Raw genomic sequence first — 22,494 nt, forward strand, 5'->3', positions numbered from 1 at the left:
CCACAGTGTTGTTGTTGTTGTTGTTGTTTTCCCCCCAGAATATTTGCATAAAACAATCCCATACCAAACAAGGGCCATTTTACCATGTGATCAGTAGGTTTAGCATTATTAATAGAGTCCATTATTCTGCTATACTCCTGTCAGTACCTAGAATGATTTGTGTTGAGTTCATTACTTGCCCCTGGTCCAAGGGAATATAAGCAATGATTAGCTTATGCATTATTTAGGAAGATATATGTTAATGCTGAGTAAAGCAGAGTTAGCTAAGTGCGAACAGAAGGGAATGGCTGGGTACAGGTCCCTACAGCTTTATGAGATAGTTTGGAAACTACCTTAGAAAAGTAAGCTAAGAGTTTGCTCTAGGAGAAGGGAATGGTGTGAGATAGGAAGAGAGGTGTCATGGCCACAGGAAAGTGAGTGCATAGAACCTACTGTTGAGCAGGCAAAACTGCTTAAGGTTTATAAAGGCTTCAGCCTGTCACAGCTCCAGATAGGTATGTGCAATTCTGTACTTCATGTTATTGCATCCTTTGGTTTTAGTCCTCGATGTCTCAACAGCCAACTTGTTAGCCAACATGGTGACTATGCAGAGGCATCCTCTGACGTAAGCCCCAGTTGCCTCATAACTGACATACAACCAACAAGGGCGGCATGCAACCATAATCCAGAGTAAAGATGTGGTGGTTGTAGAAGGGCTGGCTGTTTCACCACGGTGTGACTGCGCCTGAACGGGCTGATTCGAGAGTTTAGCCAGAAGGTGGGAAAGGCAACATCAGTATCTTTTTCCTGCCTCCTTCCTCACCAATACTGTTTGTTGACACAAACTGCTCATGGCACGTGAGTACCTTGCTCTCATATGCTCTCCCTCGTTTGCAACAAGAAAGCAAAAGAGTCTATGGGAAGCAAAGATTCCTTGTGTGGCTCCAAGGCCTAGGGGATGACCCCTAGATGATCCTGGGTTTGTGTCCAGCTATATGTTCAGGTGTGTCTCAATAATTTTCTATCCTGTTGCTTGTCAGCTACCACAATTTTCATTTTCAGTACATCCCAGGACATACTTGGATTACTTCGTGCCCCTACTTTTACTCCTAGGTAGTTCGGACTAATTATTTCCTGTATCTGCCTTTCCCTTCTGTGTTAGAAAGCCAAGGGCAACGTTTTCCATACTTTATCCTCTGGCTAGAAAAGGTTGTTCAGTGAAATGGTGAAAGAGTATAAAAATTCAGACAGTTAAAGTGCACAAAAAGCAATAGTTTGAAAATCTCCTGGACTTGTTTGCTGGGTTAATAGCAAAGCAGAAAAGGCTGACTGAAATGTCTCATTAAAGAGAAAGAAGACTGATGGCAGGAATGAATGGGGATTGTTATAACAGTGAACAGAGCACTGGCACTGTCAGTGTCTTCCGCAGCTTTTCGACTCATCATTTTAGAAAAACATCAGTGTGTCTGTATGAGCTTTTCTTTAAGACAGAGGCATTTATGCCCTTTCTTAATACTCCTTTTCATACTGTAGTTCTGTTTTGACATATTTTCCCAGCCATGTATGCTTTTTTTCTGCTTTTTCACAAAAGTCTGCATAATTTACCAGTCAGGCTAAACTGACTAGATTTGGTAGCTTGCTTCTAAAATCACTGGATTTTTTTTTAATATGACTTAACTCCCTTAGCTACAATCAAGGTGCAGCACCAGCAAAACTTTACAGATCCAGCTGTAGGACCTGGTCCTGCAAAGAGATATACATCTCCCATTTGGGTACAGCAGAATTCTGTATGCTAGTGGATTTAGATTTCAGATATTCAGGTGAAATTTGCATTCATTAATATGCAAGATAAAACCTGTAAACATCCCTTCTTCAGTTACCTGATATAATGCAGAAAAACAGATGTGCTTTTGGGCATGCAAAGCCCTCTTCAGTTCTGAAAGATACAAACAGCACACGGTTGAGGATAAGCTCTTGAAATTTAACTGAACTTTTAGTGATGTCAGACTGCATTAAAGCAGAGGATGTCTCCTTTGATCTGGATATTTCAAGTTTTTTCCAAAAAAAGTGCTAGGCTCCAGTAGCTTTCTGCGTGAGAGTGTACTGGCTCTATCAGGAGAAGATTTTGTATTGCTTTTATGGCTTTGCACATTTATTGCACATGGAGATGCATGTTTTATCAGTAAGTTAGGACTCCGTGGGCTGAGAAAGCATGCATTTCATTCACCAAAGCCTTATGTGAAGTGCATTGTATTTAAGCTATTAAATATCCTGCTTTGTAGGCCCAGCTGCACATTTCTTTAGCTTATGTCCTTGAAATGTCCTAATATAGTTTGATGATTATTAGCATGGAGTTGACCTTGGCCTCCTCTTATGAAATTTCAGGAATCCACTTATGCCCTTGTAACATTTTCTGGCATTTGCAGCAAAAGCTTAAGTTTGATCTCCTATGTCGTAGATTTCATACTGGTAATACTCACACAGAGCTTCATTTGCTATGTTAATGTAGATAAGCACAAATGGAGGCAGAGAAGCATATTGAGCTTGATGATGAGTGAAATAGATTTTGTAAATATCTGTACTTAACTGTTGCAGCTCCACGCTTGCCACAACACTGCGCCCTCTCAGCAAGAGTGCTGGCAGCTCTCTTGCTCCAGTGTAGCCCAGCCATGCTGCTGGGACTCCTCAGCACCCATGGGAGCCCAGAGGAAGAGTCTGGGTATGTTGGATAAGCCTGACATCTTCACCTTCTCATGCCCTGGTGGTGCCATGCTCAGTGGTCACTGTGTACACACGGAAACATTTCTAGCTCTGGCTACTGGCTGTGCTGGGGAAGGGGGTTCCCCCCCATACTGGAGAAAAATCTGGGTGAGAGGGGAGACTTCCTGTCCCCTGCTCACTTCCCCAGAGGGAAAGGACTTCTCTACACTTCTTACTTGTTTTACAAGGAGCCAATATGCAATGTGTTTCCTTACCGACAGTACTGTCTTCCATGAAGTGCATTTTCAACTTAACCCATCTCTAAACAGAGAAGCATAGAGGCTAATTTGCTTCTTTGTAGCATTGATAGTGTCTTAGTAATCTCCCAGGATAAAAAAGTAAGTAAAAAAATCTTAAATTGCTAGAGGAAAAGAACAAACAGACCCAGCATATTTCCAAGGAATTCTGTTTGTCACATGTGAGTCCCTACTTGCACAAAATAATTAGGAGTTGTACTACATACAGCATGCAGTCACAAATGCCTGGTGTTTTCTTCTAAACAGTGAAAGCTGTCAAAAATCAAAGCAGGTGGCTTCTCTGTGAAACATGGAGGCCCTTTCTATATTATCAAAAAACACAAATATTTAAAAATAATTGACGGAGAACTTAATCAATTTTCATCCGATTTACCAAAGATCATGCAATCCTGAAATAACATAAGCATCTCAATTAATATCAGCTAGATCAATATTGATATTTCCAAAGTCTGAAAGAGAACAACAGCTGTCAAGAACGCCTGTGCACTTACTGCGCAGAATGAATAACCATACAGGAGGTTTAAGTTCTCCTCCTTTGAATGTGCTCTCTGTACCTATTTGTACAGATGTGTTTTAATAAAATCTAAAATTCAGTGAATAATTATTTATAATTGCTCAATCATTGGATTATGCATACCCATCCTTATCGAGCAGCACCTACATGATCTGTAAAATCTGCAGCTTTTTTGGCATAATGTTATGCAGAATTTGCCCAGAGCTGGAACTTCAGACCTCAGAATGACACTGTTACCTAAGTATGAGATTATGCCTTGCTGGCATAAATCACTGCAGCCTTTTGATTCACTCTCGGGTTTTACCAGTCTTTCTCTGTCACCTGGCAGTCTCTGATAAACCTGTTATTCTCCACTTGGAGACAGGATGCAGGTTGACAAGGTCATAGGTAGTAACAGGTTTATAAACCTCTTTATGGCCCAGCTGTTAGAAGCTCAGAATTCAAGAGTGGGCCTCAAAACTGTGTGCCATAGCAAAAAATAAATAAATTAAACCCCTCTGTTTCTACATTTGCTCTGATGCTGTTTTAGTCTTGTAGTCTTGTATCGTTTGCTCTGATGCTGATGTAGTCCTGCATCCCTACCTAATCACTTTCCTGGTAGCTCGAGTCATATAAAACTTTCTGGAGATGAAAGCAAACAAAGAAAATAACTTTTCCAAAATATCAGGAAAATAAAATTTCAGTTGTTTTTCCCTGCCTGCTCTACTCATCTCCTTGCAAGAACCCAGCTCTGCTGTGATACCTGCCTGGCTGCTGGCCTAAGGGGAAGAGAGAGAAAGAGAGAACCGGAAAGTGCTGAAGTAGCAGCCCATTAGCAACTGGATTAAATAAAGTTGAATGTGGCTGTCTCAGGAGCACTGGGAGAAAAAAGGAGGAGAGGAGAAAAAATGGGGTTTCCGAGTCAGCAATTCAGTCAGCAAAATCAGTCACACTGAGGGAAAAGAACTATATAGGCCACACAGCAACACTGGCAAAAGTACAAGGGAAAGTCCCGGTCTTAAATGCCATGAAGGCCTCTTGGTTCTTCTGTATCTTCCCCTTGTAGTCCAGTGCATAAGTTATATGTTACATATTGATGCATTATCCCTACGGTAAATGTAAATGTATCAGTATTAATATATCTTCAAAGAAAATAAAATTCCTTGCACAGTCAGATTTATAGACTGGAAAAACCCTAGCTCAGCTGAAATCAGTGTGAGTTTAGCCATTGATTTTTAAGAGTGTGCAGATTTTACCCCTATTTTCATCTGAACTGTAGTACAATGGATTCACGAAGAAACTTTTTTAAAGATGAGGTTTAGAAGGACGCACAAATCTGATTTGCATTTCAACAAAACAGAGCAAATCAATAGACGTTTAAAAGTGAAATGACCCTCTAGTGATTCGTAGTGAGGTGCTGAAGAAATCCACTATGGTAATGGTTGAATGGTAGTTTTGTTCTTGCCTATATCATGCTATCACTGATTATGGCTTCCTTTTAATTTGCTGTGCGGTACCACATGCCTGATTTCTCCACATTAATTAGTTCACAAATTATTACACTTTGAGCTCTGTCTCCTAGACTCAGAGTATTAACACTGATACAGAAAAGAAATCTTCAGCTGTTTCAGAGTCACAAAATCACAATCTGCTTCACTTACATGTGAGCCCCTTAACTGCTACAAGGCAAATCTTGTGCATATTTTGTTAATCTCTTAAATTTACTCCAGTTTTCACATGGACAGTCAAATATCACTTTATAGTAGTTGGCCAGTCAAGCTACATGGGCAGTATATTCAATAATTTACATATATAAAAAGCAACCAAATCCTTCTGTTAATACTCTATAAAAACTGTATTCTGTTTCTAATGCACTACAGATTTTTCTTTAAATCTCTTGACTGGAGTTGTTTTCCATTAACATTAATAGGTTTGAAATTGTTCTTTGATCTGTTTGTACGGATGCAGAATTGCGTCATAGTGTTCCAACTTTTAATTCAGCAGTACATAGTAATCACAAAATCCTCGATAAGATGTGACATTTTAATCATGCTTTACATATCCTGAGAAAACAGGCAGGACATGTCAACATTTTTGCATCTTGCCTGTCTTTAAGCGATGTACTATATTTCTAACTGGGGTCACTAGCTCTTTATATTTGTACTGTATTGAATCAAAAAACTCTTTATTTCCATTACTTTTCATTAAAGGTAACTACATTATATGTTTGGGTTTTTTTTTTTGTCTGTCCTGTATCAAAACTAAATAACTGTTTTTAATGTTTTGGGTAAACTGACGCAGAGGATGCTGTATTTCTGGATGATGAGAGGGAGAGGGAAGAATATGTCCTGAATGATGTTGGTGTGATTTTCCATGGACATGTCAACGATATAAAATTAAGAAGCTGGAGTTATGGTCAGGTGAGTTAGCAATTTCACTGGCTGGTCCCACTAGGACTGCAAGTGAATTTAATTGACAGCAGACTGTGGTTGAGACTGTGGGCTCTGGAGTGCATTATTGGTGTCTACCTGAGAAACATAAGGCACATAATTTTAAAATTGTATGAAATGGATATATGCCTAATCCAAAACAGTAATTTCCTAATATCTGCTATTTAAAGATCTTGATTTAGGGGCTCATTTGAGACACTAAGAGACTACTTGTTGAAAGTTATGATCATTAGCTGATGTTTTCATAAGATAGTAGTGTTTCTTCTGCCACATTTTTGCTTCTTCAGGATACAGGCAGAGTCACAGAATGGTTGAGGTTGGAAGGGACCTCTAGAGATCATCTAGGCCAAGTCCTCCGCTCAAGCAGGGACATCTAGAGCATGTGGCATAGGGTGGCATCCAGGCCGGTCTGGAAGATCTCCAGAGAAGGAGACTCCACAGCCTCTCTCAGCAGCCTATTCCAGGGCTCTGTCACCCTCAGAGGAAAGAAGTTCTTCCTCACATGGAGATGGAACTTCCTACGTTTCAACATGAACCCCTTGTCCTACCTGTGGCCACCAAGAAGAGTTTGGCCCCATCCTCTCTACATTCTCTCCTCAGATACTTACACATATTGATCAGATCTCCTTTCAGTCTTCTCTAGGCTAAACAGGCCCTGCTCGCTTAGTCTTTCCTCATAAGATAGATGCTCCAGTTCCTTAATCATCTTTGTGGCCCTACACTGGACCCTCTCTAGAAGTTCCCCGTCCCTCTTGTACTGGGGAGTGCAGAACTGCACCCAATACTCCAGGTGCAGCCTCATCAGATCTGAGTAGAGGGGCAGGATCCCCTCCCTCGACCTGCTGGCAACGCTCCTCCTGATGCAGGCCAGGATCCCAGGCCTTCTTGGCTACGCAGGCCTTGGCTATGCAGGCCTTCTTGGCTACGAGGGCACACTGCTGACTCATGGTTATCCTGTTGTGAACCAGGACTCCCAAATCCCTCTCTGCGGAGCTGCTTAAACCTATTCGGCAAAAGAGGAAAGATTTTTCCCCTACACCACAGCAATAGGTTATTTTTTTCTTTTTTGACTCTTCTTTAAGTTCTAGCAACTTGGGAGAAATAATTCTCATCATCTTGCGGGTCAATTTCTCACAGAGCTCCTGTAACAAATTGCAATTTAGTCCTATGGTTTGAAATTTCCTCACCACAGTGAGAGAGGGTTGAATTTCTCCCTGCACTGTTTGGACTTGATATACTCAGGCTCTCAGGCCTTCTGAAGCCTGGTGAGAAACTCACCCCATCAGGTTGAAGTGTGGTATTGATGCACTTAGACCTGCTGTCTTCATCAACATCAAACACTTGCTGCTTGCCTATTTTACTGCAATCTATGTGTAAGTAGTAAACAGCCTGAAAATCCCTGCAGGATTTAAAAATTAAGCTGCTGTATAGGGATTAGAAACAAAAAGCATTTAAGAGCGGTATCAGAATGAGCTAAGGTTGCCCTAACTGTCACTCAGGGGGCAACAATGGACAACTCTTGGACTCGGTTCATTTCACCTACTGTTTTTTCCTAACAGAGTAATTAAGAAACTGTCAAGAAATTTTCTTAATGCTGTGGTCATGGATCCATCCAGTTTTCTCTTCACCTCTCAGATATGGCGTCTCAGAGCAGAGCTTCTTGTTTAGCTTTCTCTCCCTCATCTAAAAACATCTGCAAAGCTTATGCTGTATGGATTTCCAGTGTGCTTGTCCTGGAGAATTCTTTGAGCTTGTATCTCTCTTGTTTCCTTATCTAAGGGTACAATTTCACCTTTTTTTCCCTGAAGCAATGCTGCCTAAGGGAGTTTCCAGCTCTGCACCCTTTCTTTGGTTGTGTCAGCGCAGTTGTTTGTGAGCTCTGCCTGTGAACCTGTTGAAGCTAAAAATAACCCTTAAATAAGGTAGGCATTAAGGGGGGCAATTCCATAAGCTGGAAATGCCTCTGAGATAAAGAGATATGGAATCATGTCTTGAGGCCAAAGCTGGGTGTGCATTTAAATTGACCAAAAATGCCCCCTCCTGGTCCTTCCTTCCCCCTGCAAGTGTTTGTGTAGCTGTGCAGTGAATTAGACTGGAGAGCTAACCTAGCTGAATAAATATTGCCTTGATTTTTTTCTCCCTGAGTTATCTTTCAGCTTGCTCAGTTCCTACATTTGGGATTCCCTCTGTGACAGATGTGTGGAGGAGAGTGAGACAAAGCGGCTGAAGGTGGAAGATACTTCTTAAACCAGCTGAAGGATTTATGCCCAACAATATTAAATTTGTGGCCTATAATGGCATGGACTGAGGTGCTTATTTTCTATGAATCTGGCACTTCTCTAACACAAAAGCCTTCTTAGAGAAACTGCATTATCTATTTGTTTTTATTAGAGTACAGTTGTGCCTAGGATATTAGGGCAGTTTCATATCCCTTTATTATGTTCTTTCATTCCATTTTTTTCTGAGCTTGGAGAGCGTGATTTCCCCCCACGCTGTTGTGCACCTTTTGTTATCACTTGTCCATGTGCAAACTAAGTGTGGCAGGTACATTCAGGGGAATCTAGTTTTAATGGGAACATTCATTTTTTATAGGTTTAACAGACATCTCAAACTGCAAAGTGATGGAGAAACAAGCTTCCTTCTAATTCCTTCACTTTCAGTTAGTAGACATGATGCTCTTGATCTGATGCAGGCAATTCCCAGACATTAAAAACATGCGTCTGCATTCTTCAATTCAGCAGTTCTGAAGTCAGCAATTCTGGATGCTAAGGATAAAGAACATTTGTATGAGTGGATGAACATGCTAGCAGCAAGAATAGCAAGTTCCATATTATGGCTATATCATACATGCATGTGTATTGTATGTATGCCCTGTACAATAGTGTAAATAAGCATTAGGTCACATATAGTCATAGAGGTTTAAGGTATATGGTTATATAGAGAAATACAGATAGATTGGGGCAAACCTACATTGCTGATTTTTCCCAATGCACTGCAATATTCTTAGACTAAAAAATATCCTTAGAAGAAGGTCAGTTGAAAACTTTACTCAAGCTGTAAATTAAAAAGGAAAGTATGGTTCAAAACTGGATTATGAGTAGGACGTAAATCTTGCAACTGCCGTCTTCAATGAGTGGCATCAATTTAAGAAGGAGGGAGGGCAAAAAAGTGGACCCAGGAAGAAAAAATAGCAGACCAACTGAAACATGGCTGTAATGAATAGGATGGAAGTGTTCCTTGTAAAATGTCTGTTTTCTTTCTTCCTAGAACATGTAAATTGCCAGTCACTCAGGAAAGCCCAAAGGGGCTTCAGGGGAAATTTCACTTTAGAAGAAATCTAGGCACAGAGGAATTCTCTAGTTGAGAAATGTTGCAAGTTGGATATTATATTGATCATTTCTTTTTTTTTTCTTTTGTGAGAAAAAATAAAATTAAACAGGTGGCTGGTAGAGTTCTCTGTGCTGTCTTGTCTCGTGTCCACATGCTGAGCTGTGTTAACTTTGTAGCCTACAGCGCAAATGTAATTTTATGGCGTGTGCATTGGTCAGATCAGACCACATCTGCTTGCAACTGACTGCACAAAATACGGCTCTAATTCAGCTGATGCAAAAGGTGATGCAGCCCCTCTTATTTTGATTTAAATGGTTTTAAAGGTCACCTGTTAGAAAAAGGTTAGTGTGAAAGGAGAATGCTCGCCAAGGGCCAGTCTGACTAAGACTACAGTGCAAATTTGTGTGCATACAGAAGGAATCTCTTTGCCTATTTTCTTATGCCATTTTTTTTCCATTAGCAGTCTTTTCCAGGTGGCTTTGCCAAAGTTTTTTGGTCTTGAATCCAATTTATTTATTTCCATTTTAGCTGTGCCAAACAGACAATGCCTGCTTTATACTGCCTTGCTCAAGTTCACTCCTATATCCTGACTGCCTATCGCCATTTGTTTCCTCTTACATTTCAAGGGTTTGTGCTTTTTGTGTGCTGTTTCTAGTCCACCTCCTTAGAGATAGCATTTGCACGCTAAGATTGAGACCTGGAAAGTGATTTAGTTTGCTTTAGAGTTTGTGAAATACCAGATAGTGATGAAGAGCCAAATTGGCTTTAGGCTGTATTAGGTCTACTCTGTCTCCTACACTACTGTGGTACTATAAGGTACCTAGGCTTAACAGCTTTTCCTTTATCTGTCTTGTTATTCCAATTATTTCACTGGCATTCATGTCATTCAGTAGGTGTTAAGGTGAAAGGCAACAACACCAATAGCAATTTGTTTATTTCTTATTCTTTCAGTGAATGCTGGCCAGATTGACAGTTTCATAAACTGTAGAGGAGAACGATCTAATTTGCAGGGTAAACTTCCTGTTGATTTAACTCAAGTGTTAAACACTGATGATGACTTCAAGTGCAGGAAGCAGATTTTGGTCCTGGAGAAAATGATAAATCACTGGAACAGACTTGAAGAAAAGTGAACTTGAAGCAGGAGGGATGAGTATAAGGAACCAAGGTTTACATAACCTGCTGTGAGGATTTTCTTAGGAGACAGGATCTTCACAGTGCAATCATTCACCTGAGATTATCTGAATCATATATCAATGGAGTGGACTGGAGAGTCCGCAGTGCAAATATTCAGCTTCTCAGGGATAATAGCATACCAGAAGGTATTTCCCTGGGAAACACTCACGCCCTTTTCCCTTTTTGCCCAAACAATGAGAATTAAGTTTTCCTCAATGACACAATAAGATGTTACTACTGAACTTCTTCTGCAGAGAAGTTAATAATAATGCATGTATGGATGACAGGATATCCCAAGGAGCAGGATAATGATAAGGTGTGTTGCCTTGGAGGATGCTTGCATTCATTGCGTGGTAGTACCCTAAGCAGTGAGTGGCAAATCAGCTCTAGGCAGAAGCAAACAAGAGTGCTTTCCTTGGGCAGCACTCGGCTGAGAATGATGAGTGACTCCTCTGCCATCTTTGCTCTTGCCAGAGCTTGCCTGCTTCCTATGAGATAGAATCCAAGGAGAGTGTAGGCTTCCCAGGAGGTCACCCTGGCCCTTCTGGCTTCCCCTCAGGAGCAGCCACACTCGCGGCTCTTCAGGGCTCCCATGTTGGCTCCCACAGCCTCCTTCTCTGCCTTTCCCCAGGCTGGCAAAACAGCAGCTTGTCCTGGCCTCTAGCCATCTTTCTCCACGAGGCAAAACTTGGATCACCCCCAACTGCTGAGAAACCTTGAGCTAGGTTGGAGACAGTTACAAAATCAACCTGGCAACCTTTAGTTGCAGCTCAGCATGAGAGCAAAAATACTATTTGTATGACTGGTATCTTTAAGAAATGATGGCATATGTAGAACATAAAGCCTTCTATTGTGGCATGCTAAGGGGAAGGGCTCAGCAGAGTTTCCATCACAGCTAGAAAGTTAATATAATGTTGTGTTTTCAGTGTATATGGAAGACATTCATTTTATTAATGTACATTTCCCTCTCTCTTAACATTTTGCAGGGGACAAAGGAATTTTGGTTTGCTATGCAATTTCTCCTAAGGAAAATGAAATATATCACAGGGCAAGTTCTGTGACAATGATTTCTGGTCTATTTAGGCACCTCTGCCCTCAATTCATTCCTGTGCTTGTTCATGCTGGATCGAAGAAACGGCACCTTTTTACTCTATTTTTGAAGAAGACTACTTTAGGTCACTTGGCATTTTTTGATGTCTATGTTTCTTATACCAGGATTAATCCATACAGTCAGCTTTTGCCTTGCCAATTTTAAGCATATTTTAAATTTACTTTAAAACACAGATTCTCAAAATTAACTTTGGCAAAACATTTATTGGTCAACTCTTAAGTACTGCACTAGCTGAGCAGAGGAGTCATCTGAAGTTATCAGGTCGTGAATCTGTGAAGGACATTAAGTCCTTAGCGAGCAGATTAGCTTCTTGTAGTTATTATTATGTCTTCCTATTATATTCTTGTTATCACGTAAAATTTTATATGCTGTCAAAAAGGCTGTGTTGCCATTTTAACCTTCTCAAACCCAGACGGAAACTGAATTGAAAATGATACTTTCTTTTCTCTCACAGAACCACACTTTGTTGTTGTTGTTAAATAGGGATGAACATTCTAGAATAAAATTGCATTTTTAAATAAAGAAATTTAACTTGACTAGATCAGCTATTTTTGAATCTGGCTAGTTACTATAACAACAATGAACAATAATTTTGTCTTTGCTTTCCACAATAAAAAGTGACTCAACCTTCCCTATGTTTCTCTCTCTCCCTCCTTCCTTTTATCTAGTTTGAAGAAAACATTCTGGATGCTTGCCTGTTCTTAATGGACAAAGCAGAACTGGAGCTCTCTGGGCGTGGAAATCCAATCAAAATTTGCCGTGTTGCCTCTGCAGTGGTATGTTGTAGATGTCTAAGTTGTGTCAGAAGTGACTCTTGATTCAAAGCCAGGCTGGATTAAATGGCCCTCATGCACTGATAGGCTCACACCAACATCTGCCGGACCAACTGTCCACTCTGACCTCTTGAGTCTCACTCCACTAAGGATCAAATCCCAATGTCAGCCCCCTGTTTTTTTCTGAGAAGGGTATCTCTCTGGTAGGAGAGTCACTTTTCGACATTGCACTTTCAGGCATGAGAGCATTCCCTGTGACACTGTGGTCTCAGCTTACATAATTGATAAAGCTATTCCTTCCATGTCAGATGAGATAGAGACTTAACATGGACTGCAGTACTAACCCCAAAGAATTCTTAAGACATTGCAAGGCTGGGTGTTGTCGTGTCTGATTTATAAGACTTAGGTGACCTATTGGAGCTCAGAGGTATGTGGTAGTTTTGGACAGAAAATACTTACCAGAGGGACCCTTGAAGCCTCATACGCAGAAAAACACACTTTATGGGCATCAGTTAAATTTTTATTTAAATTAAATTTTGAGCTGCTCAACTACTTTAGGCAGATGAAGAAGTTCACCTGTGGAAATCCAGGACTAGGTGGGCCAGATCCAGCAATCTGAAAAGTTAGGCCATAGGGCAGTGAGAGTTTTATCTGTCTAAAATCCGGACCTCTGGAACAAGAAATGAAGAGGTGCCTACATCCTATCCACATTCCTGTTTGGATCCACTATCATCATTTTGGCTTGTGGGAAGCTGTTTTGTGGGTAACCAGCAGCACAAGGTAGCTCAAAGAGCCAGGACTGGGGCTCTCTTCCTCAAAATGCCACAAAGTGCAACTGAGCTTGTCTAGGAGGAGCACACACTCCCAGAGAGGATCAGTGTCCCAATGCTGGGATTTTTCTGAGACTTCCCAAGACTGAATGACAGGTAGTTTGTCCCATCCATCCTCTTTTTACAGCTAGAGGAGAGCCAGAGGACAATGGTCTGTAGCACAAATTAAAGATCAAATGCTGTCCTGTCCTTGAAGTGCTTCTTTTCTTGGAGTGCTTCCTGCAGCAGTGAGATGGGCACAACCTCTTAACCCCTTGCTTATGTCTCTGAATACCTATCTTTATTCAGTCCTAGGGTTCAGAGGAAGTCGATTTCCTAATTATAAAACAGTAGTTAATCCAGCCAAAAGCCCTTAAATGAGAATTGTGATTTATTTGGCTGGCGTGTAGCTGTTCCACTTTAACGTAATTAAAAGGTACAGAGTGAATGAGCTTTTCGCACAGCCCAGTTTGGTTCAAATTGCAAATAGGAAATGTGTTACTCCTTAATGCCTATCAATTTAGCTATTAGTCAGCAAAACTCCACACATTGTATAATCTTACAAAGGGAAAACTTACACGGCAAATTCCTTCTTGTTTTATATGTGCTGGACTGAAGAAATTAGATTTTACTCTAAAAATAACAGTGGCCTGTAAGTCACTTTAAGTCTCCTGTAAACAGAAGTGATTTTATTAAAATCTCTGGATGGATTCTGATAGTAAAACAACATTGGGAAAGAATTGAGTGTAACTTTTCTGGGGCTTGATTTTCAGGTAATGTTTATTAATAATACTTATCAATGAACATGTGTAGCATTAATAAAACTTACTAAACAGACAACATGAATACTCAGTGTGGTGAGTTAATTTCAACATTATTTTCAAGCATCTGACCTTGATTAAAATTGTTCAGTAATGGAGAATCCACAAAGGCCCTTGGCAAGACTGTTCTATTCATTTTTTAACTTCATTATTAGACATTTCTGTCTTATTTCTAGCCTAAACTTGGCTATATTTGGTCTCTCCCATCATATCTTGTCTACTAGGTTAAAGAGCTCTTCATTATTCATCTCTGACATCCATCATGTTCATTTCCTTTGTCTTTAGATCAATTCCAGGGATAATAATGGCGTGATTGCTGGATCCTGGGACAACAGCTACGCTTACGGGGTTGCACCTTCAGTGTGGACGGGAAGTGTGGACATTCTCTTGGAATATTACAGTTCTAGACAACCAGTGAGATATGGTCAGTGCTGGGTTTTTGCTGGTGTCTTCAACACATGTAAGTATCAGTAAGAAAAACTCCACTCTGCTATGCACTTCTTACATAAAAGAGAGAGAGTTCAGGTTAAAGTAACTAAAATACTTCCTGGCTCTGTAATGTTCAGGACTAAATAGCAGAGATACTTAAAAATGCATGGCTAAAATAGACATCCTTTAAATAAACTTTTGGCATCTTTTTCAGTTTGGCTGTTCTTCCACATAAATTTCTTAACTCTTTATTAAGTCAAATATGTTCAGTGAGTCACAAAGGACACGTCTGGGACTGGGAGAGAGAAAGCTAGTCTCACATCAGGCTCCACATTTCTCATAGGCAATGTCATATTAACAGGAGGATTATTATCCAAATCTGCAACATGAAACTATTGCCCAATAAGTCATATGTGATGGTATGTCTGCTCCAGGGAGGCTAGCAACTCGTGTATCATGGGTTGTTCCCCCACTGTTCCCCAAGTAGGTAGCACTACCTACTGAACACTATCAACATTTTCTATGAAATCTATGAGTCAAAACAAAGATCAAAATGATGGCCTGGCCTATCAGTTGTGTAGCACTATAAAATTAAACACACTTGTTTGAACTAGAATACCAATGCTGCAGCAGCAGAAGCAGTGCAGGTTTGAAAACCCAGTAGGGAGAACAGTGTTGGATGGGTCTTGATTTTTTATTATCTAGCACTTGCTAACATCATCATCCCAAATGAACACTGCCTATGTACTGAAACACACCACAGAGTATTAGCAGTCAAAGAAGACTCTGTAGTGTAAAAGCAGTGCATTCTGCAGAGAGCAGTGACCAGGCATCCTTGTGTCAAGTGGCCTTTGTCAATGCAGTCAGTCAGGCAGTTCCTATGCTTGTGACAACAGCCAATAGCAGATGCTATGACACTAAAAAGAAAGTCTTTCTTATGCCTATATGATCTCGCTATGGACATTTGAAGTTCTTCAAACTGGGAGGGTGGAGGGGTGCAGATCAGCCTAGGACCAGGGAAGGCACAGTAGACATTTCTGCAGACTTGGAGTCTGTTTTTCATTAGGAAGTTTTCAGACACCTATGAAGGTCTAAACTTTGGTTCTTGTATTTAAGTCATGATGAGAAAATTATAGAAACTCTTCCCATGAACCCCTTCCCCTTTCCATCTTGCTCAACACTGTCACATGCACTACCCTCTTAAGGAATAGCATTATACTTCTAACAAAACTGAAAGATGTTAATCACTCATCTCCTGCAGCAAACATGGAAATTGCATAATTAATGCCATGTTACAAGACTGGTTCTTCACCCTCAGGCAACCTTGGACATTTCTACATTATTTTCAGCCATTTTGCATACATATATATCATTCTGGGCATAAATTTCTTCCAATTTGGATAATAGAATTTCATAACTTGTTTTTGATAACTGAGGTGGTTCAAAAGCTATTCAGAACAGCAAGTTCCTCCAGAACTAAGTTCTTTTCTGACCATCTAGCCTTCTTATGGCACAGAATTCTCACAACTGCAGTTTTTTTCTTCTTTCAGGTTTTTCTGCTTTCCTTTCATGTATCTGATCCACGTTTTCTGTTAAGAAGAGGGAGATGGTAGGAGTTCTATCCTTCCACACGTTAAATGGTTCACTCTGTTCTTGGCCGTATCAGCAATAAACCACACACAAGAAACCCAAGGTCATATGGTCTGTCCTTGAGTCTCTAGAGTCTCCGCAAAATGCAGCAGGTTTGAAAAGGTCCTTGCAAATGTGTCTTATACATTCAGTGCCTCATACTGGTTTCCACCAGAGAAATCCACTGGTATTCTCTATCAGTAGCATCATCTGTTTTTCTCTAGATTGCAAACACACATACCAGGTCTTCTACTTTCCACCCGTCACCAGCCCTGACTCACTACTGTACATTATTTTGCCTGTAGGCCACTCACTGTAAAACTAGAGCTATGCAGCAGGGACGTGGGACCTACTGTTTTAAATAGAAAAGCACATTTATCTGGGGCAGAATTAGTCAGTTCAGGGGCTAATTCAGTCAAATAAAAGATCCAGCACATAGTAGTGCAAGGTTTGCGAAAGTATGATGTTTGTTTGAACATTATGAAATTAAGATACCATCTAGTACATAGCCTCTGCTATATCGGACTACTGTCTACTCCAAAGAGAGGAGAGCAAAGGTCTGGGCAGGCATGCTGGACTAAAAATATTGTTTTGAGTTGTATTTTGATTTTTTTTTTGCAGTTGCCAGTGTCTTATCATTGTGACCACTACATTGTGCACTTTGGATAGTCCTCTGTTAAAAATGCTAAAACATTCTGAAAAATGGCCATTAATCTTGAAATTGTCAGACAAATTATTTTCAATGAGCCCTGAAGGCTCATGTGCTGGAAGCCTGGGAGGACGTTTGAATTAAGTTTAATCAATAGGTACATATGGTATTGGATGCATCCAGGTAATTTGTCATCCAGTAACTTGGAATGAATGAATGAATATTCTTTATTGGGAGTCACAGTAGTGACACTAATGAATATACAAAACCCAGCAGTATCAGGAAGAGCTGCTCAGCATTGCAGCATCAGAACTGTTTTCAAATAGGATTTTCAATCTTCTTTTTCCTCAAACCTTCTGCTTTGAGCAGAAGCTTGTTGGCCCTTGAATCTAAAAGGCGGAACTTTTTTTCCCTGAGAGAGAAAAAGTTTCATCTGGACAAGCTGAGCAGATGTCTCACCCCACAGCCCTACTCTCCCCTTGGGGCCATGCTCCATGTCTGTTTCTATCACTCAGAGTGCACCACAAGTACAGAATGCCAGTGATAGGCCCCTATACTTCAGAAGTAGCCATAGCTTTTACACACTTCTCAATTTACCACCTGTTGAATGGAGTCATCAGCTACGTTGTGATGTTCTGAAATTTTGGAGATTTGGGGTGGGGTGTGTGGAAGGAAAGGAGGATTGGATCCTCCCCTTAAGATCCTTTATTGGAAGGAACTATTGACTCCAAAACACTATTACCTAACCATCAATATTAATTATGTAGTGCATTTTGTTCTGACTCTCTAATGCTGACATTTCTCTTGCATATAATGCAGCTCTCCACCCTCCCCCACACCCCGCCTCTTATTGGTCAGTTTCTGCTTTTTTCTTTGCATTCTCCAGATTCCTTCTGATGGCAACTGGTAAACAGGAAAGCTCCAAATCGAGCAAAAGAAGACTCTTTCTAATCTTCTTTATTTTAGCATGGTACTGACTTACTGGAGGCTGAGTGTATTTCACATTTCTTGGAAGATCACAAGCCAGAGGATGGAGACATAGCTTAAGCCATTATGTTATTACATATACTGAAAGCTGGCCATTTTAGAACCAGATAGGGTATATTAAAGGCAGACAGGAAGAATTTTGGAGGTTAAAGTGACTGAGGTTTTTCCTGTTAATTCTCATTATTTATAATTTCTCCCTGCTCATCTTGTCATATATATGTGAGCACAATCTCCTAGTATTTGTCCTTCTCATTACACTTTTCTCTTTGCCACAGTTCTGAGGTGCTTGGGAATACCTGCAAGAGTTATTACAAACTATTCTTCTGCCCATGATAACAATGCCAATTTGCAGTTAGACTTCTATCTGGATGAAGAAGGGAAAGTGGACACCAAAACTACAAAAGACTCCATCTGGTGAGTTTTCTCCAAGTTTCTAGCTTTCCTATGTCAGATTACCTTTCAAAATAATCCAGTTCATCTGCAAATAATAATAATTTTTAAAAAGCCAGTATATCATACAAGTTACTGAAACACGATCATCAGATTTAAGAAAATAGCTCCCCCTCGGATGCAAGAGATGGGCTCTATTATTTTGGAGAAGACAGTTTTGTAACTTTCTACTCAAAATTTTATAGTCACCTGTACGGCATGAGAAGTGTAGTACATATTGATTTTATTATCTGTTCAGAAGAAATTATCTGTGGCTTACTGGGCTTCAAGTCTCTCCTCCTCAAGGTGAAGCGTTGAATGTGACCTCTGTCTATGATCTCCCATATTTAGGAGATACTTGTCCTATTCAATGTCAAGAACAGATTCCCAAATGGTCCATGAAAGTGTTCCATGAAATCGGTATGCAGTTTTACATCAGCTGAAGAACCAGGATCTCAGCCTCCCATGTTATGTTCACTTTTTCTTGACTTGATTACTTTTTGAAGGCTCTTGTTCATCCCTTTATCCTCCTGGTGTATTTATTAGTACATGGTGCACATAACCCTTTGGGCATAAGTTAATATAGCATACACCTCTTTTCATTTCTCCTTTGTGTCCTTTTCTCCATTTCTCTGTAATACCCAATGGCAGTCCACATGCAGGCCTTAAATGGCTTGTTTCTAAACCTTGATTTTATTTTTATTACTACTTTCTTTTCTATTTTTTTTTCTTTTTAAAGGACAAGTCCAAGGTATCATAATGATTTTTTAAATGTATTTCTCACTTTTTTATAAACTCCTGCAAACTGAAAACAGAGCATTTTTTCTTTATTAATATATCATTTCTATTGCCTTGAACTGCTGGAGCTGTTCAGTCTTCAGATTTTAAATACCCTTGGACTTCAGAGATACTCGGAGCCAGGATTTTTAGTCTAATCAATCTCTGAGTGTGGGGTCCCTCTGATTCCCTCTGACATTTATTTATTTTTATTAAAGAGCATTTTCTCCCTCAGGATAGGAAACAATCACAGCAAAACACATATACAGAATTACACAGAGTTTGCAAAAAGTTATTTTTATAAAGCTGGCCGGATTTGGGCCCATCAGTACAGCTCTGTCCCCTTACTTTGTCCTCCCTGTCTTTCTTAATGGTGATATAAAGACACTTAAGAAATACTTCTCTTGGATGAGAACCAAGACTAGCTCCTACTGTGAGGGCTGAACAGACCAACATCAGTACCTCAGCAGAAACTTGTTTGAAGCCAGCAGGCCCCAGGTGGGTTCATCCATGTCCAGCCCTGCAGTGAGCCCTTCTGAGCCCTCTGCCCTCCCCTTCACTTCCGCCTCACATTTCTCCTAATGTGTCTCTCAATCCCAATGCCTGTGCTCATTAGTTAGTGAAAGGGCAGCAGCTGGTTGCAGCATGTGCCTGCCTCATAAGCAATATGAAGTACCCTTCTTAAATTGTCTTCAAGGCATAAACCCCACCTGGTCATCTTTTATTAATTCCCCCATCACTTTGTTTAGTCTATTCGTAATTATCTCTGTAAATATTTAATGGTCACCACATTGATCGGTACAGCCATTCTTACTTTCCTTAATGTCCCAGGCTTGCTGTAGAATATAAGAACTACAATTCAGTTTAACAAATTATGGCTACAGAGCCAGGTCCTCAGTTGTGCTCATTTCTATCAGAGTGATAGAAGTTTCTGATACATTTTGGAGAGAGAAACATTCCTCTCATTTACCTCATGCTAAAGCCTGTATAGAACAAGCTACATTTTTCTGCCCATTCATATACAATATCTCCCTGTACATTAGGCATATTTATTGTTTGCATGGCAGTAGATCTAAAGAAATACCCATCTCATTGCACCAAAAATTGTACAAATATAAACAGGGAGAAAGGCTCTGTTTCCCAGAGTGGCTAAAGAAACATAAGACATTGCATTATCTAGTTACAGGATCAAAGCAGAGCTGTCATTTTTGTCATTGTTAACCCCCTTAATTTTTTCATCCTTCCCTCCTGCCTGCTCTTCAGGTTGCTCTTCTGCAGAACACAAAGCCAATGACACATCTGAGTTTGATTCAAAGTAAACCGGTGAGCGCTTCAGGGTAGGGATTGTCTCTCTCACATCTCAGCATAACAGCTTTCAAAAACCCACCTGCCATGAAATGTGCCCCCATTTCCTGGTAGCCCTCAGCAAGGCTCTGCAAGCATGATTCAGCATTGACTACTCCCAGCAACATAAAAAATTCTCCAAGAGTGTGTCATTTTCCTTGAATAATTCCTTTTCTGTAGTGCTGCTTCATTAACTTTCCTAACTGACAAGCTTTTTCCTGATCCAGGCTTTCATTTTCACTTTGAAATGTCTTGTTAGACAAGCCTCAGATCCTTCCAGTGCTGCTTCACAACTGGTTTTCACCTGTTATTAATGAAATGGTCAGAATTTAACAATCCCCATTTTGGTTGCTAATATCATAGTAATAAGGGCTGTATCAGTGGCTACACAGATAAAATTTTATTCATATCTGCTCTGGGATATATATAATTTGCGAGCAAAATCGACCCTTTCTATACTCCTCCTTTTTTTTTTTCAGTAATGCAACTCAGATACTTTGCAGCAAGACTCTCTTCCTAGGTGATCTTTCTTACTTGTTTATACTTTCCCTTGAGTGCTGATAATATTGCAAGAAGAAAGTTACAGGATCTGCCTTTTCTGCTCATCCTAAAAATACTCTGAAACGTTGTGGGCAGATTTAAACGAGCAGACCTGAAGTTGTTTGGGCTTTCTTCCTTAGTTTGGTTTGGGGGTTTTTGTTTGCTTGCTTGTTTGTTTTGCTTGTTTGTTTTCCTTTTTCCTGAATATGCAGCCAGGTGGGGACATTACAAGTCTGGGTGCATAGGTAAAGCACTCAGATAAATACACCTTTCACCATACTTTTCTGGGCTCCAAAGCCAGCACTTGGCCCACAGTGGGTTTTATGGTGGTCTTAAGGTGGATTTTATGGAAAACTATGTTCTAGGAGATCTGACCTCCTCACTGGTATGGGGCACTGGAAAGCCTTTGTACGGAATCTCCAGTGAGGATATTTTTGTGACATTTATGTAGGGTCATTTTATCAATCAGCACGAGCCTCCTTTAATATAAACCAGATAAGCATGTTTGTTTTGAGACATGGAAACAAATGTACCAATGGTGCTAAAGCTTCAGTTGTACTAGGTATGAACTAGATCTTCAATGGCAGATCTTCAACTGGATGTGAAGCAATCTTCGATGGCTTGAAAAAGTTTCAAAGTTTGTCTTAGTGGGCACATTGAGTTGGAGGTGTTCTCCACCGATAGAAGACTCTGACCCTCTCATCATATGCTCCTTTTGGGGACATGGTTTAAGAGGGATTTTGTATCTCTTCATGTACCTCAATAATCTCCAGGGAATGGAAGCTCTTGTCAGAGACAATTGCTTCATCAGACAGTAGGGGAATTACAAAGCTTCCTCAGTTGGAATCAAGGAACAACAATGAAGGATTTGGGCCTGCAGGTTTGAACAGAAACAAAACTGTTATATCTGAACAGATCGTTTTTCAAGTATAGACTTCTTCGCCCCTACATTGGCAAATGTGTTTAGTGAAGCAGTAGTGTTACATAAAGACATGAGTTTGTTTTATTTTTTATGCTGTTTTCCAAGAATTTAATTTTATGGTCTCATCTCCTGATAAGGAACTATCATTGTTGGAATGAAGCTTGGATGTCCAGACCTGATCTTCCTGTTGGTTTCGGAGGATGGCAGGTTGTTGATGGGACACCCCAGGAAACTAGTGATGGTAACATTGCTTGATGTTCCTTATCTTCCTTTACAATGCTTTGGTTCTTTGTGACAAAGGAAGAGTTGATGATAGGTAGGCCAGGGCGAGTCTCTTGTTCTGAGATATAAATTGCATATGTCCTTCCTGTGCCACTGATCACAAGGCACGAGCACAAAATTCTGCATGAGGAGAGTCCTGTTGGATGCAGAAGAGATGTAATCTCCTTGCCAAAACATCACTTACACATTTTTTAAAGAACCTGTACTTGTGCCAGATCAAAGTGTTTCTCCTCCATTATATGTCAGACAGTTTTTGGGGCCATCAGTACACTGCCTGGGCAAGCTCTAGACAAGGGAGAAAAAGTGAAAATTCACTGCTGTTTCTTCCCAGTCCTTAGTTTTCCTGTTCATAAAGGATCATTCAAGCAGATTTGCTTTAAGGTGTTTCTATACCCATAGTCTGAATGAGTCCTCCCAAAATGATAGCTTTAACCAAAACCAGCCTTATTTGCACATCTAGCAGTTGAGGCTTACACTAGAATTTGCAGAACCAAACAATTTGGTAGCTTCAGACTTGAGGCTGTGTGTTTTAGAAGACTGTCAATGGAAA

The 22,494-nt window shown here is 40.3% G+C and overlaps 1 protein-coding gene across 1 annotated transcript in view; it reads left to right on the forward strand.

Moving 5' to 3' along the window:
- The window catches only part of F13A1 (coagulation factor XIII A chain), a 53,172-nt gene that overhangs the window by 19,274 nt on the left and 11,404 nt on the right, over positions 1-22,494 (forward strand). Inside the window, exons 5-9 of the mRNA XM_088521725.1 lie at positions 5,791-5,909; positions 12,222-12,329; positions 14,242-14,416; positions 17,926-18,064; positions 21,800-21,903. Of these exons, the coding sequence (XP_088377851.1) occupies positions 5,791-5,909; positions 12,222-12,329; positions 14,242-14,416; positions 17,926-18,064; positions 21,800-21,903 (645 nt within the window). The remainder of the gene's footprint in view (positions 1-5,790; positions 5,910-12,221; positions 12,330-14,241; positions 14,417-17,925; positions 18,065-21,799; positions 21,904-22,494) is intronic.

This window comes from Tinamus guttatus, unplaced genomic scaffold, assembly GCF_059628265.1.
Source record: "Tinamus guttatus ecotype Peru unplaced genomic scaffold, ASM5962826v1 Tinamus_guttatus_pri_ptg000131l, whole genome shotgun sequence".
Taxonomy (NCBI): Eukaryota; Metazoa; Chordata; class Aves; order Tinamiformes; family Tinamidae; genus Tinamus; species Tinamus guttatus.